This window comes from Platalea leucorodia, assembly GCF_965183815.1.
Source record: "Platalea leucorodia genome assembly, chromosome: 18".
In the NCBI taxonomy this organism is placed as follows: Eukaryota; Metazoa; Chordata; class Aves; order Pelecaniformes; family Threskiornithidae; genus Platalea; species Platalea leucorodia.
In genome coordinates, this window is record NC_138840.1 from 6,807,545 (window position 1) to 6,820,249 (window position 12,705).

The 12,705-nt window shown below is 54.8% G+C and overlaps 2 protein-coding genes across 4 annotated transcripts in view; one reads left to right on the forward strand and one right to left on the reverse strand.

The window, feature by feature from the left end:
- Window positions 1–4,770: 4,770 nt before the first annotated feature.
- NCDN (neurochondrin) lies at window positions 4,771–8,544 on the reverse strand. The gene is made up of 6 exons (XM_082329344.1): window positions 8,335–8,544; window positions 6,961–7,947; window positions 6,523–6,749; window positions 6,120–6,344; window positions 5,757–5,899; window positions 4,771–5,441 (listed from the first exon to the last, which is right to left on the reverse strand). The coding sequence occupies exons 1-6, from the start codon at window positions 8,434–8,436 to the stop codon at window positions 5,005–5,007; spliced, it is 2,121 nt and encodes a 706-aa protein (XP_082185470.1). The 5' UTR covers window positions 8,437–8,544; the 3' UTR covers window positions 4,771–5,004.
- A 220-nt stretch (window positions 8,545–8,764) lies between these two features.
- The window catches only part of KIAA0319L (KIAA0319 like), a 35,463-nt gene continuing 31,522 nt past the window's right edge, over window positions 8,765–12,705 (forward strand). Inside the window, exons 1-2 of one of the 3 annotated variants that reach the window (XR_014230110.1) lie at window positions 8,765–8,965; window positions 10,401–10,567. Coding sequence is in view for 2 of the 3 variants with exons in the window: in XM_082329582.1 (XP_082185708.1) it covers window positions 10,426–10,567 (142 nt within the window). In the remaining variant the exon portion in view is untranslated. Of the gene's footprint in view, window positions 8,966–9,159; window positions 9,403–10,400; window positions 10,568–12,705 lie in introns of those variants that run through there. The other 2 variants (XM_082329582.1, XM_082329583.1) reach the window with 2 other exon arrangements.

Sequence of the window (12,705 nt, forward strand, 5' to 3'; positions counted from 1 at the left end):
CAAGGGCTGATCATTTATTCTAATTTATTTCTATTAAAGATGGCATTTAAGGGAGGGAGGAGGGATGTGCAGAGGTGTAAAGGGCTGATCTATTCAAATCTCTTCATCCTCCCTCAAATGCTGTTCAAGGGCGCTGCTCCTGAAAGTTCTGTATTTATTTTCCACCAGATCCGTTTCATTTGCTAGGAAAAATTGGATTGGACATGCTGTATTTTGCAGTTATGTTCCAGTTCATTCTTAACGTCCCTTGCTCGTCTGGTCTGTGTAATGCCGAGTCTTTATTCATCGGAAAGAAGTGAAACTGTGCAAAATCCGGGAGGGAAGGGCCGCGAGCCGGCCTGTGTGCGGGACCGCGGGGCGAGCGGGAGGATGCTCCCCGGCGGCAGCTTGGAGGGAAGCCGTGTTTCCACCCCAAAATGAGACAGAGCAGAGGAAACCTGCAATGCTGACAGACAAAGGGAAGGAAAAACAAAAGGCAAAGCTGCCCCGCTGCCACCGAACACGCTGGGCAAACTGGGCTCGTGGCAATGTGGTGGGCTGGGGCAGGGGGCCGGGGCAGCCCGGGCCTGGTGGGGCTGCTGGGGGGTCGGGTTGGGGCTTCGCACCCCCCCAGCCCGGCGGTGCCCGGGAAGGGGACAAGGGACCTCGCAGCGGACAAGAGCGAGTGGCTGTGGCTGCTGTTGGGGGCTGTGTGTGTCCATGCCAAAGGCGAGCTCCGGCCGTTCCTCCCCCCCGGGCTTTGTGCAGCCCCCAGCAGCTCCTCCGCCCTGGCACCCTCTCCATCGGGGCACAAGCAGCACCTTCCCAGCCCCCGGGTCATGCCCAGCAACACGCTCAGAGCCCTGCAAGCACCCGAACAGTCCTTGCAAGACGCCTGAGACCTGCCCGAGTCCCTCACTGCCCCATCCCCTCTGCTCAGCTTCGCTAAAAGCATTTTCACCCGCCTGGTGATGAGGGCAAGCTAAACCCATGGGTCTCCCGTGGGCAGGAGGCAGCCGTTAAGCCACCAGTGGTGACGACGAACAACTATTTGCTTTAACCTGCTGTCCCCAGGTCCCAGGCAGGGCCAAGGACCGTCACACTGGATGCTGCACACACGCTGTCCCAGCAGCTGCCTGGTTCTGTTACTGGTTCAGCATGGCCAGAGCAATTGCTGGGGGTCATCTAAACACAGGGCGCTCAAAGGCAGCTCTCCACTACCTGCTCTTTAGCCTCCCAGTTTAAGGACCACGGGCACATCCAGCTGTGCTTGCGTTTTGCTCTGCCAAACGTCCTTCATGTTTGCTAACAGAATGACACGATCATGGCGAGGGCCTCAACATGAGAGCTGCCCCCTCGCCCCCCAGCTACGGGCAGCGTTCGCTGTCGGTGTGGGCCACGTCTGCACCCCGGGGACCACTTGTTGCATTTGCCCCCAAGCCAGAAATCTCCGAAAAACTGGTTTAGTAACAAAGGTTCCAGTGCTCCTTCCCAGGGAGATCAATGTGTGTGTCAGCTCTTCCAGGAGCGTGCAAGGGGCTTGAGGCAGCGACCTCTGCTTTTGGGGGTCAGCAGCGAAAATACCTGCCGAGCAGGGCAGTAGGGGCACGGAAACAAAAGTACGTGAGCACAGCTCTCTGTCCCAGCAAACATGAACTGGTTCTTCCCCAGAAGCCCAGCTCCCATCAACACCTCAGAGAAATGTGGGCTGCTCCTATCATTTCCCACATCCCCTCCCTGGGAATCCAGGTGGGGAAGGAAGCTTCTGGCTATGGGGCTGGTGAGCCAGGCAGGGCTTCGGGGAGAAGCAGAGGGACCCCGTCGAGGGGTGGGCCGGGAACGGGGCAGCCGCCCTCGCTGCTCAGGCCTCCCACCCTCACCACCCCCGTTACGTCTCACGGCAAGAGGCTTGGTTCCTGCAGCGCAGCAGCCAAATAACAACCTTATGAAATATTTAATTTTATTGCCAGTGCTTTTGGGGTGATATGAATAAACACTGTAAGATAACGTATGGTGTGGTCGAGTTTGCAATGGCGTTATGACATTTAAGCTGTCAAAGCAAAACAGAACGTGCATCTGCTCCTCTGGGGCCTTATCCATCTTGTCCAAGCCACAGTGAATGATCATCTCGTTCCTGGAGAGCTCGCCCTGGTGTTGAAAATGCACTGGGAGATAAAGCACAGTTTGCTCTGGGATTCCACTCGGTGCTGGGATCTCAAAGCGCTGTGGCAGACAGGGGACGTTAGGTGATGCCATCATCCACCTTTCTGGCACCAGAGATGCCAGCTGCCGGTGGCAGAACCTGCAGTTGGGCTTGCAAAGCTCGGGGTGGCCAAGGAGTCACGCTGCAGCCTTTGAAACCTTGGCCAGGCTGCCGGGGCACCATCTCCCTCGTGCTGGGCTGAGCCGCGCCGGGCACGCCGGGGCCTGCAGACCGGCACAAGCCGAGCCAACGGAGACGCCCACATGGCAGGAGGCCTCCACCGGCTCCGGTGCTCTCCCCTCCTGAACGTGCTGTGCTCCCTGTTGTCGGAGCCCAGGGGTCCTGGGAGGGAAACCAGCCTTTTAGGGGTGCTGTGTCTGAGAACGTGCTTGGAAAGTGGTGTCCTGGGACAAGAGAGCAGTAATACTGCTCAAGGAGCCCTGGCATCTACTCATCGCATCTCCTCTGGCTTTCAGCCCAGCAACAGCCCAGAGCAAGGCTGGTGTCTCACCCTGTCCTCTGTCAGCTCACGGGCAGCCAAGAGGAGCGTGTTTCGTGTTATGTAAAGAAATAAGCATATGAGGAGCCATCAGGGTCTCTGGGAGGACCCAGCTCCGGCAAGGCATGGCTGCTCCTTCCCACACCTGATGGGACTTTCCCTGGAAGAGCGTGAGAATGAGGGACAGGTGCTCCTCTGCAGGCACCTGCGGGTGGCCAAACTGCCCTGGGATGTGGTGAAGAATAAACTGGAGGACTTCCCTCTGCTCTTGGTTTGCTCCCAGGGAGCGGGGCTGTGCCGTGAGCAGGTAGCCTGCCTGGGAATTAAAGACCGGCAGCCAAAGGCCTCCACGTCTAGGACTGCTCTGGTCTTGGACGGGGCCCTGCAGGCCCAGACTGGATCTCTGGATCTCCAGTCAGGTGTTGTGGAAGCTCCTACCACCGCCGGCGGGGATGAGCGACGGCCAAGCCAGCGCTGCTAACCACAGCGAGCCCAGCGCGGCGCTGGGGGAGAGAGGAGCGCACCCTCCTGCTGATACAGGCGGGTATCTCTCATTAGTGCTAATGATAGCCTTTCATTAACGGGCAACCCACACCCTTTGACCAGAGGCAGAAGAGCGTGCGGGACTGGGAAGAGTCGAAGGTAAAGCATTTGAGGGTTTGAATGTTTTTTTTTCTGCCGATCTGAAACGCGTTTCTGACTCTCCCAAGGCACTGATGTTTCCCCGCGGTGCAGGGATGAGGTGTTCTTGGCAGGACGGGGAGGCTCTCCCAGCCCACGCTCTAGCAGAGCTCGGCTCTTTTCCAAGGCCAGGAGGCTCACTCGCTTGTTTGGCTTGCATCGCTTTCTGCCGGTAGCATCTACCTTTGTTCCGACTTGCATTAACTTTTCAGGGCTGAGCTGGAAAGATCAGAAAGATACTTTTCCTGAGCAACAGCAGGCGCCTCCTCTCTGGTTGTGTAAGGCATTTGCTTTTGTCAAGCAGCGAGCTAAAAACATGCATAAAGCAGGAATGCACCCAGACTCAGCCCTCCTTTTGAGACAGCTCCTCGCTTGATTTTCTCTTCATCAGGCGATACCACAGCCCTCCCAGCACCAGGTTTGAAGGCAGCCGGGATCAGTGCTCGTCCCCGGCGAGGCTGCTGCTCCCAAAGAGCTCCTCGACTGACACCTGGTGGAAAACCCTTCCCGGCCCCGGCTGCAGCCCCAGCAGGGAGCTCCGCTCCGGCCAGAGCCATCCTCCATCAGACAAACTCCGAAATACCACTCTTTTTGGTTGTTTTTACGCTCGGGCTCGCAGGGTTCCCGAGAGTTGGCAGCCCAGGCTGCAAAGCCAGCGGTACAAGGGATTTACTCCCCCGTCGCACACGTGGCCTTTCTCTTCTGTAAAGCCAACTGCTCCTCAGCCTGCAGGGAGTCGCCGAGGTGTAATTCATGTATTTTTGCTTTCACAATCTGTACCCAAAGGCTCGAAAGAGAGCCGAGGCCTTTGCAGGTTGAACCCCTCGCCTTGCAGGAGCCGAAAGCTCCCCCTGTACATCCCATCCCTGCAGCGAGAGGGAGCCTGAGCAAACGCAAATCCTCACAGCCCTGCCTTGCGCAGGTGTTTTACAGGGCAAAACAGGCAACAGCAAGCGGTGCTGTGAAGGTTTTCGAGGTGTGAATTTGGGACGACGGTACCAGTCGTGGATATGAGCTGGGGGGTTGTCCCACAGCATGGCAAAAGGGCCCTGCTGCAACTTCGCCCCAGAAAGGGGACAGGTCAGGGCCAAGCTACAGAATTATTCTCACTGCTATGGGTAAATTTTAAAGCTCTTCATGTTCCTGCCTTTTGCAGCCTTCTACGTGTAATGCCACATTACTTTACCAACATGTGCAGGCCTCTGACAGAAAATAAGGTGACATCCTGAAGGGCTTACTGTGACAAAATTGGGAGAGCATGTCAAAGGGAGAAGCAGGCAACCCCTCGGGGTCCTGGGCAGAAATAAATCCCAACGCTGCAGGAGTTTGAAAAACCAAGCAACAGAAAACATCTTTAATAATAAAAATAGTACTTTTTTTTTTTTTTTCCCCAAAAGAAATACTGACAGAAGGTCAAGCAGGCAGATGTTGAAACGTTCTGAGGCAGCAATGGTTCTGCACATCAGGTTGCGGACAGTGCAAATGCCGCTGAGCTCTGCTGCATCACTCCAATTTCATAAAGTTTGGTCATTTAAATGGTTTTTTTTGTCCCCATCCGGCACCAAAGGGTGCGTGAGAAATGCTGAACAGATCTTGTGCAGGTGTCTGGCTTCGTTTCCCACAGCGGGGTGCTGCTGGCTCTTCACTGCTCAGACAGACACTGTTCCAAAGCTGCCATACCGTAAAGGTTGGCCCACTCCCCGCCGTGGTGTGACAGGATCACATCCCTGCACGGCTTGCTGGCTCTGGCCAGCTCTACCAACACGCCCTGGAAAGCGGCGATGAGTTCAAAATCCACCGAGGCTGGAGCGACGCGGGTCAGTAACTCCGAGAGGCCTTCCAGCCACCGCGCCTGGAGGACGGCTTGCGGCAGCCAGGGGAACAGCGGCACGCAGCCGGCCAAGGCCTGCATCCCCAGGAACCAGAGCTCACGGACGTCAGCCCAGGCACTCGCGTAGGCAGGCGAAACGGCCACGGCCAAGCCGTCGCTACCAGGGTCTGCTTGGGCGGTGTGGGCCTGTGATAGGAAGCGAATGGCGGCTCCAAAAAACTCCTTGGCAGACTGGGTCCCCTGAAGAACTGGAAGAAAAAGGAAATGAATGACTCGATACGGAGCTCGCGCAGCTAGAGGCAGCCTTCCGTGGGTCTGTCTGCAGCAGGGCTTTCAGGGAGAGCAGAATACCATCCTCCTGCCCTAGAAATATCTGAATCCCAGCCCAGCCTACTGAATTTTCTGCATATTCCTCGCTCCTCCAGGTTTTGGTTTTGTCACTTTTCCAATGACAGAAACTGGACCCGTTTCCCTTGTATTTGCTTTCTTCAGCCCAACCTCCCAGACTTGGTCTCTGCCCATGCAGAGCAACGTGCGACTGTGCCAGCGGGAACTCTTCTTACCTGCTGAACTTGCAAGGATCCTGGCCATCATCAGGCCCAGAGTGGCAATGTTGGCTGCTAGAACCAGGTGATCCTTCTGGGGCAGCAGAAGTGGAAGAGACTTCAGCAATATGTCCATCAAGGAGGAAAAGGTTTTGTCTCGCCTAGAGAGAAAGCAAACCCTGAGGCACATTTCCTGAGCAGAGCCAGAAGCACCCGTAAACATCAAGGTTAAATGCAGCGCCAAAAAAGTAGTCATTGGTGTTGAAAAAGGGCCATCCCTTTTTCAGCATAGTGTCTTAAAAGATCCTGCAAGCTCATTTCACAACGCACCCTCTTTCTTCCCACTGACAATCTTAAAGCGAGCTCCCGCGGCTCTGTTACCTGATGAGGTCCGGCGCAGTCACGACCAGGTTAAGGAAAATCCCACACACGGTCTGTAGACTCATTTCGGTGCTTGTCGGTGGAGTCAGGGACGCGGGCTCGGAGGTCAGCACCTCCCACTGATGGAGGAAGTACTCACACAGCAGTGCTGGTGCCCCTTCTGAGATGAGGATGTCCCGGGGCCTGTCCTCTGCTGTTAAATGGCAAAAGCCAGGTAGCAGAAATCTGGAAGGGGAAAGAAATGGGGAACATGAGGGAGAACGGGTCTATACTCTGCATTTACATCCAGCTGGGGAGCGGAAAAAAGAGCCATGGAATTGGCACTGCAGGGAGAATGGAAAATAGATAAAGATTTGATCAGGTTTGCGCTAAAATGCATCAACTGTGTGCTTAAAATACGCACCGCAGAGCATCCTGGGGTAAGCCAGAGCCCTCGGTGCTGACCAGCTCTGGCTGGGGAAGACTCGCAGCTGGGCTGCCCTCTTTGAAATGCTTCTTGGCATAACGAACAAGGAAAGGCAAGAGCTCACAGATTTCCTGCTTGAGGCAGGACGTCTCTTCTGCCATCCAGGCTCCAAGGATTCGAACAGAAGCAAATATGAAAGGATCTTGTAGCTCCTCCTGTTTAACCTGCATGAAGAAGAAAGCAGACAAAAACGACGTGTTAGGGTCGCTCTCCTATTGAGGTACGAAAACCACAGTGGGCCAAGATGCACATTTTGCTCTATGCAGCTATGGCCAGGAGCTGCTGAGCACCAATTAAGCGTCCCAGCAAACAGCTATCAAAGCCTCCCAGAGAAACCCACAAAAACATGCTCTTTGCTTGAAAGCTCTACGTTACCTGTCTCAAGTAGAATATTACAGCTCCAAATGTCTCCTCCATGATCCTCATGAGTTGCATTTTCTGTACCTCTTCTAGCAGCGGTTTCTCTTCTCTCAGGCACTCCTGGATCCCCATCTCAATAAGGACATAGCAGGCTGTTACCACTTCTCTCTTCCCCTCTGCCTCCAAGGGATCTGGCTCCTCTAGGGTCAGGCGGACCTCCACACAAGCCAAGTTCACTAGCAAGGCCAGGAACTTACTTCCAGCACTCCCTGGTGGGATCCACTCTGACCCACAGGCCTGCACAAGGCAGGCAGCAAGCTTCAGAGCAGGGTCGCGCTGCGACTGGCTGAGTTTACTGCCCAAGATGTTAGCCAGCCCTTTGTAAAGTCTATGAAGGCACTCGCAGCCCTGCGAGTCCTGTGTGAGGGGTGGCGACAGGGGGATGAAGTGTGGCAGAACCTCACACAACTCAAACTTGGTCATGTCTTCTGTCTTGAGAAAATCATCGGAGAGCTTGCTCAGCACAGCCAGGAGGTGTGGAGCGTCCCTCTGCCAGCACCTCGCCTCCGCTACGGCCAACAGCCCCAAGAGCAGCGTCAAAGCACGGTCAGAGCCATAACTGCAGTTCACATAGGCCTGGCACAGGGCAGACACTGTCCCTTTGGCCACCAACTCTCTGGGGCCCCTGGTAGTGGCGATGATGGCACTCAGGCACTGGTATGCATCATCAATCATGGTCGTGGTGTCTGGATTGCAGGGGGAAACCAGGATGTCATTGAAGGTTGGGATTTTGTTCAGGATCTGGGAGTGACCAGCTAACTCTGGATCAGTGCAGAAACATGCCAACAGAGTAAGGCCCAGTGCCCGGAAGGTGTGCTCGGGGCAGCCCGCCGGGGGCTTCCCGGACGTCAGCAGGCGATTTGGAAAGGTGAATCCAATTGCATCAAAGATCTGGCGACGGGTCTTGGCGTCTACTTCTCCGGCTCTGACCGCTTTGGTCACCTGTAAGGCAAACCAGGGGTAAGCGTGCAGCATAGCAAGAGGCTTTGTTAAATTTACAGGGTTGAACGGGCAAATAAGAAGCCTAAACAACTTCCATTAGTACAGAGAAGCGCCCACTGAGCTGGGCGCTTGGTCCAAGTGCTAATCCAGAGCTTTACCAGAGCACTTTGAGTGCGGCGACGCTGACCAACCTCAGCATGCCCCAGCCAAGGCCAGGCTCCCTCCGCTTCGCTGACGGGCACACCGAGGCACCGTGCCCCGAAGCCCCCGAGGCCAGCAAGCACAGCTGCAAGGCCGCTCGGGCACTCCCGTTTCCAGCGGCGGCTTTCGCCTTCCCCCCGTGCCCGTTCCCGAGGCGATGGCGCCCACGCCGCCGCGGTTCCTCACCAGAAGCAGGGCTGCGAACTGCTCGCTGTCGTTCCTCGCGTCTCTGAGCACACCGAGGCACCTCTTCAGCGTCGCGGTTCCGTCTCCGGCGTCCGAGGCCATGGCCAGGCAGGTCGGTTTACCGACGGGGAGTAAAACCGGCGCCGCTGGCACCCGGCTTCGGTCAGCCCGTTCCCTCACCCGCCTTCCGCCCGCGGCCCCGTGCCGCCCTCCCAGCCAATCAGCGCGCCGCCTCCGCGCCGCCGGCCAACCGCCTGCCGCCTTGTTGGGTAGTCCCCGAAGCCACCGCCTCCCCGCGGCCTATGGGCAAATCACCTGTGGCTGCGCGGCCTCCTCACCCGCTGGCTGCGGGCGGGCGGCACCGCCCCGCCCCGCGCCCAGCCCGGACAGCCGGCCCCGGCGCCCCGGCACCGAGCGGACGGCTCCCGCAGAGGCGGTCCCGGTTCCGGGAGGCGGCGGTTCAGCTTCCGGGTGAGAGGTGAGCGGCCGCCCGCCGCCGCTGCCGCCGCCATGGCCGCGGGGCAGGAGGCCGCGCTGCCCCTCGGCCCGCCGCGCTGGAGGCCCGGCCCGGCCCCGCCGCCCGCCTGAGGCCGCCGAGGAGCCGCCGAGCTCGCCTCGCCATGCGCCCCTGGTACGTACCCGCCGGCGGCCCGGTGCGCTCCCTCCTCCCGCCCGGCCCGGCCCCGGGGGCACTGACGGACTGCGGGCGGCCCCTTGCCGGGGGGGGCTGGGGCCCTCGGGGTGCCCTGCCAGCCGGGCCGGGCCGGGGGGAGCGCGGCTGGTCGGCGCCTGCGCCCCGGCCCCGGCCCCGGCTCACCTCGTCCGGCGCGGACAGCCGCCGTGTTTGCGTCCGCGGGGGGCGGCGGAGCGGGGACCCGGGGGGCGGCGGGGTCCCCTAAGGAGCCGCTGGCTGAGCGGGTTTACGCCTCCCGCCGTCACCCCCTGAAGTTTCCTCCTGCGCCCGCCCCTGTCCCGCCGGGTGCTCCTGCAGCTCCCGCCCGCGCTGCCGGGCGCCTGACGGGAACCCCCTCCGGGTCTAACCAAGGATGAGTGTTCAGCAGTGCTCCGGTAGGTCTCTAACAATATTCCCTTTTGGTTCTTCAGAAATGGCAGGTTTAACTCCTTGTGCCTAATGGTGCTGCGTTACTCTTTGAAAATAGACAATATTTAGAATCATTCTATGATGATAGAATCGTTAAGGTTGGAAAAGACCATTAAGATCACCAAGCCCAACTGTTAACCCAGCACTGCCAAGGCCACCACTAACCCACGTCCCTAAGCACCACATCTCCCCGGCTTTTAAATACCTCCAGGGATGGGACTCAGCCCCTGCCCTGGGCAGCCTGTGCCAGTGCCTGACTGCCCTTTCCATGAAGAAATTCTTCCTAATATCCAATATATTTATTGCTTGTGAAATAATTAATGTTTTCATATCGCATCACCTAGAGCTAATTTAGATTTCAGTAACATCTGAGGCTGTAAAAGAGCCTTTGGCATTAGAAAGGCTGAGAAGGAGCATCAATGCTTTTGTGGTCTGTGCCTCGCAGACCAAAATATGAGGCAAAACAGGTCCTTAGCTCCGTGTTTCTCAGCCTTGCTGTCGTCTTGTTTCTGGCTGGTACCAGCCAGCACCAACGTGCAAGCGGTGCCATCACCAGGCAGATGTGCTGGGTTTATCCGTGCCAGTGTTATGCTCGCGGTGTTGGCTGGGTGTCCGTTCCCTGGGACATACTTGAAACTGAAATTTCCCAAATGTGTCTTTGGAATTCAGTAGACCGTGATATTAGGTGTTTTGCCATTGGAAGTGGTGGGGTCTGGAGGAGGAAATCGCAAGGGTGGTGGCCCGCTGCAGCTCAACACTGCAAACTTCGCTACTGTGGATTTCACTTTAATATCGTATATTGATAGTTATGTAGCAGCAGCTGGACTGAGTCACAGCAGATAAGATAAGACGTTCCTTTTTCTTTCGCAAATGTTTCATGCACCTCATAATGGCAGCTGAATCTGTGCAAGAACGTACCAATTGCCAGTGGATGTTTTGTGTTTCATATCTCGTATGTTTCTAGAACCCCGCTGCTGCCCACAAAGGCCATGGAGAAGAGGTTGGAAGCCAAGTTCAGCATTAGCACCCGATTTCTGTCACGATACTGCCTGGGAAAACCTGCAAGGGAGCTGAGAAGTCTGCAGCTGTTCTGCCTGTGCGCTTGCCTGTGTGCCTTGTGCTCCTCAGCAGGTGATTCTTCTGTTCTGTCTGGGACTGTGTCTGTATTTTTTTAATGATATTTATCCTCCTTGCTTGTTTAAAATATTCTGAGAGGAAGGTGAAATTATTTGCTGCTAGACCTTGTATCTGGTTTAAAAAACAAACAAAACCCCACCCTTAATAGTTACTAAATGAGCTGTCGGAAGGGTAGGAGAGGTGTGGAGCGTGAGGGGGTCACTTCTCCTAACACTGTGTTGCTCTGATAACCAGCTGCTATTTTGAGTAACCAAGCGGTCAGCACCAGGGTGTCTGTCTGTCCCACACAGCTACTGTTGTGCATCTTCACACGTAGCACTGGCTTTCAGGCACTTGCCTGTTGTCTCATAGAGAGCTTTCTCTGAGCTGAGAATCTTTTTTCTGCAAAATCAACAACTCATACTCTGGAAAATAATTTCATTGAAGGAATACTTGAAGCAAGTTGGGAAGGTAGGAACATTTTTTTAGCCCTCAAATGTTTAAGACTCTCCCCAAACGCAGTATGTCAATAATCTGTATTTGCCTACAGGCAATTGTTATGTTTGTTTTTTTTTTTGTTCCCTGTTCAAACTTGAGTAACCAACCTCCTGCTCAAGTAAATAACCAAGTTAGTGACTTGTATGGAAGTTTTCATATAATGGATTGTGTGGGGGGTTTTTTATTTAAAAAAATTCAAATTCTGACTTTTCAGAGAGACGTGTTAAGTTCCTATGAGTGTTTTGAGGCCACATCTTCACCAAGAGGTGGTATTTTTCCCACGCGTACATGTAGCATTCACCAAATCCTAGTTAAGAAAGTTTGTTCTCTGCCTTTTTTTTCTCTTTGTTGAAGTTGCAGTGAATTTTAGGTTTGAGGCGGTGGTGACCTCCGTATACATCAACCTGTGTGACAGCTGCTAGCTGCTTGCTTTTTGCTGGAAGGTTGCTGTGTCTTAATGGTAGCAAGATTCGAAAAGGGGGTTGTTTTGCTTTGTTTCTTGGTTATGTGGGCATGTTTTCTAGGCTGCTGCAGTGTCTCTGTTGTTTCACCAGGCCTTCCCAGGCACTTACCGAGTGACAGATTTGATTAAGCTAATGAGCTACATGACCTTAATCTGCTAATTTAGAACCTGGAATGACATATTTGTATTCCTGGTCCTAGCAAAGGGTTCTCAGTGCTGTGTGTTTGGATGGTGTGTCAGGTGGGTCGCGTGTTTCCTTGTCGACTGGGCTTCCTGCGTGGCGTTTCCTGTCTTTAGTAATATCATAGAAGTCTAGGGCTAGAGCTGTGAATCCTGCGTCACTCTCGGAGGGTGTTCCGGACAGCGCTGCAGTGTTTGAGGGCTGGTCTGCTTGGGAGAGTTAAAACCATGAAGGCTGATGCCTGTGCAGAAATAAATATAATTATATGTGACATAGTTATCCTGATGTGGACACTTTTTCCTTTGTAGAGTGTTTGTTCTTTTGGTCTTGTTTTTGTCACTTAGGCAGCAGAGTTTGTTAAACTGAAAAGGAATTATGGCTGCTTAGAAATTAGAGTGATCATGCAGAGTTAGGTAAGAGGAACTGTGTTGACATAATTGGTTACATGTGACAGATTTAAAAAGTCTGTAGAGTCAAGTCTTTAATCATTAATCTGATATCAGGAGGGATTAACTGCCTGAGTAAGTCTGTGAACCTGAGCTTATTAATAGAAGTTGTTCTTGTCCGTTCTATTCCCCTGCTGTTCAGCAAAGCTGTAAGCTGTGTTGCCGGGACAGGAGCTCCTGAATTCCTGAGAAGAGCAGCGTTTTTTGCACTGATATACTAGCGAAGAAAAAAAATGACAAAAACAATATTAAGAAGTGACTAAGCACACCCACTGTGCAGGCGTCTTGTGATTTGTGTTGTGCTAGGCTGGGTAGGCTGCTGGGGCTTAGGAGGGAACGCATCCTCAGGGATGTTCCTGCTGACGGGTTTCTCGTGCTTTTCTCTGAAGCTGCTGGTATCGCTGCTCTCAGTGACTGGATTTACTGGCCTGACCCAGCCTACAAGTTCCTGTACGCAGCTGCCACGTGTGGTTGCATACGGTCCAGCACAAGGAACTGGAAGGGCCTGAACAGGCTGCTCTTGCAGGAGGAGTAAGCAGGAGGTAGTAACTCTGCTGGTACTCAC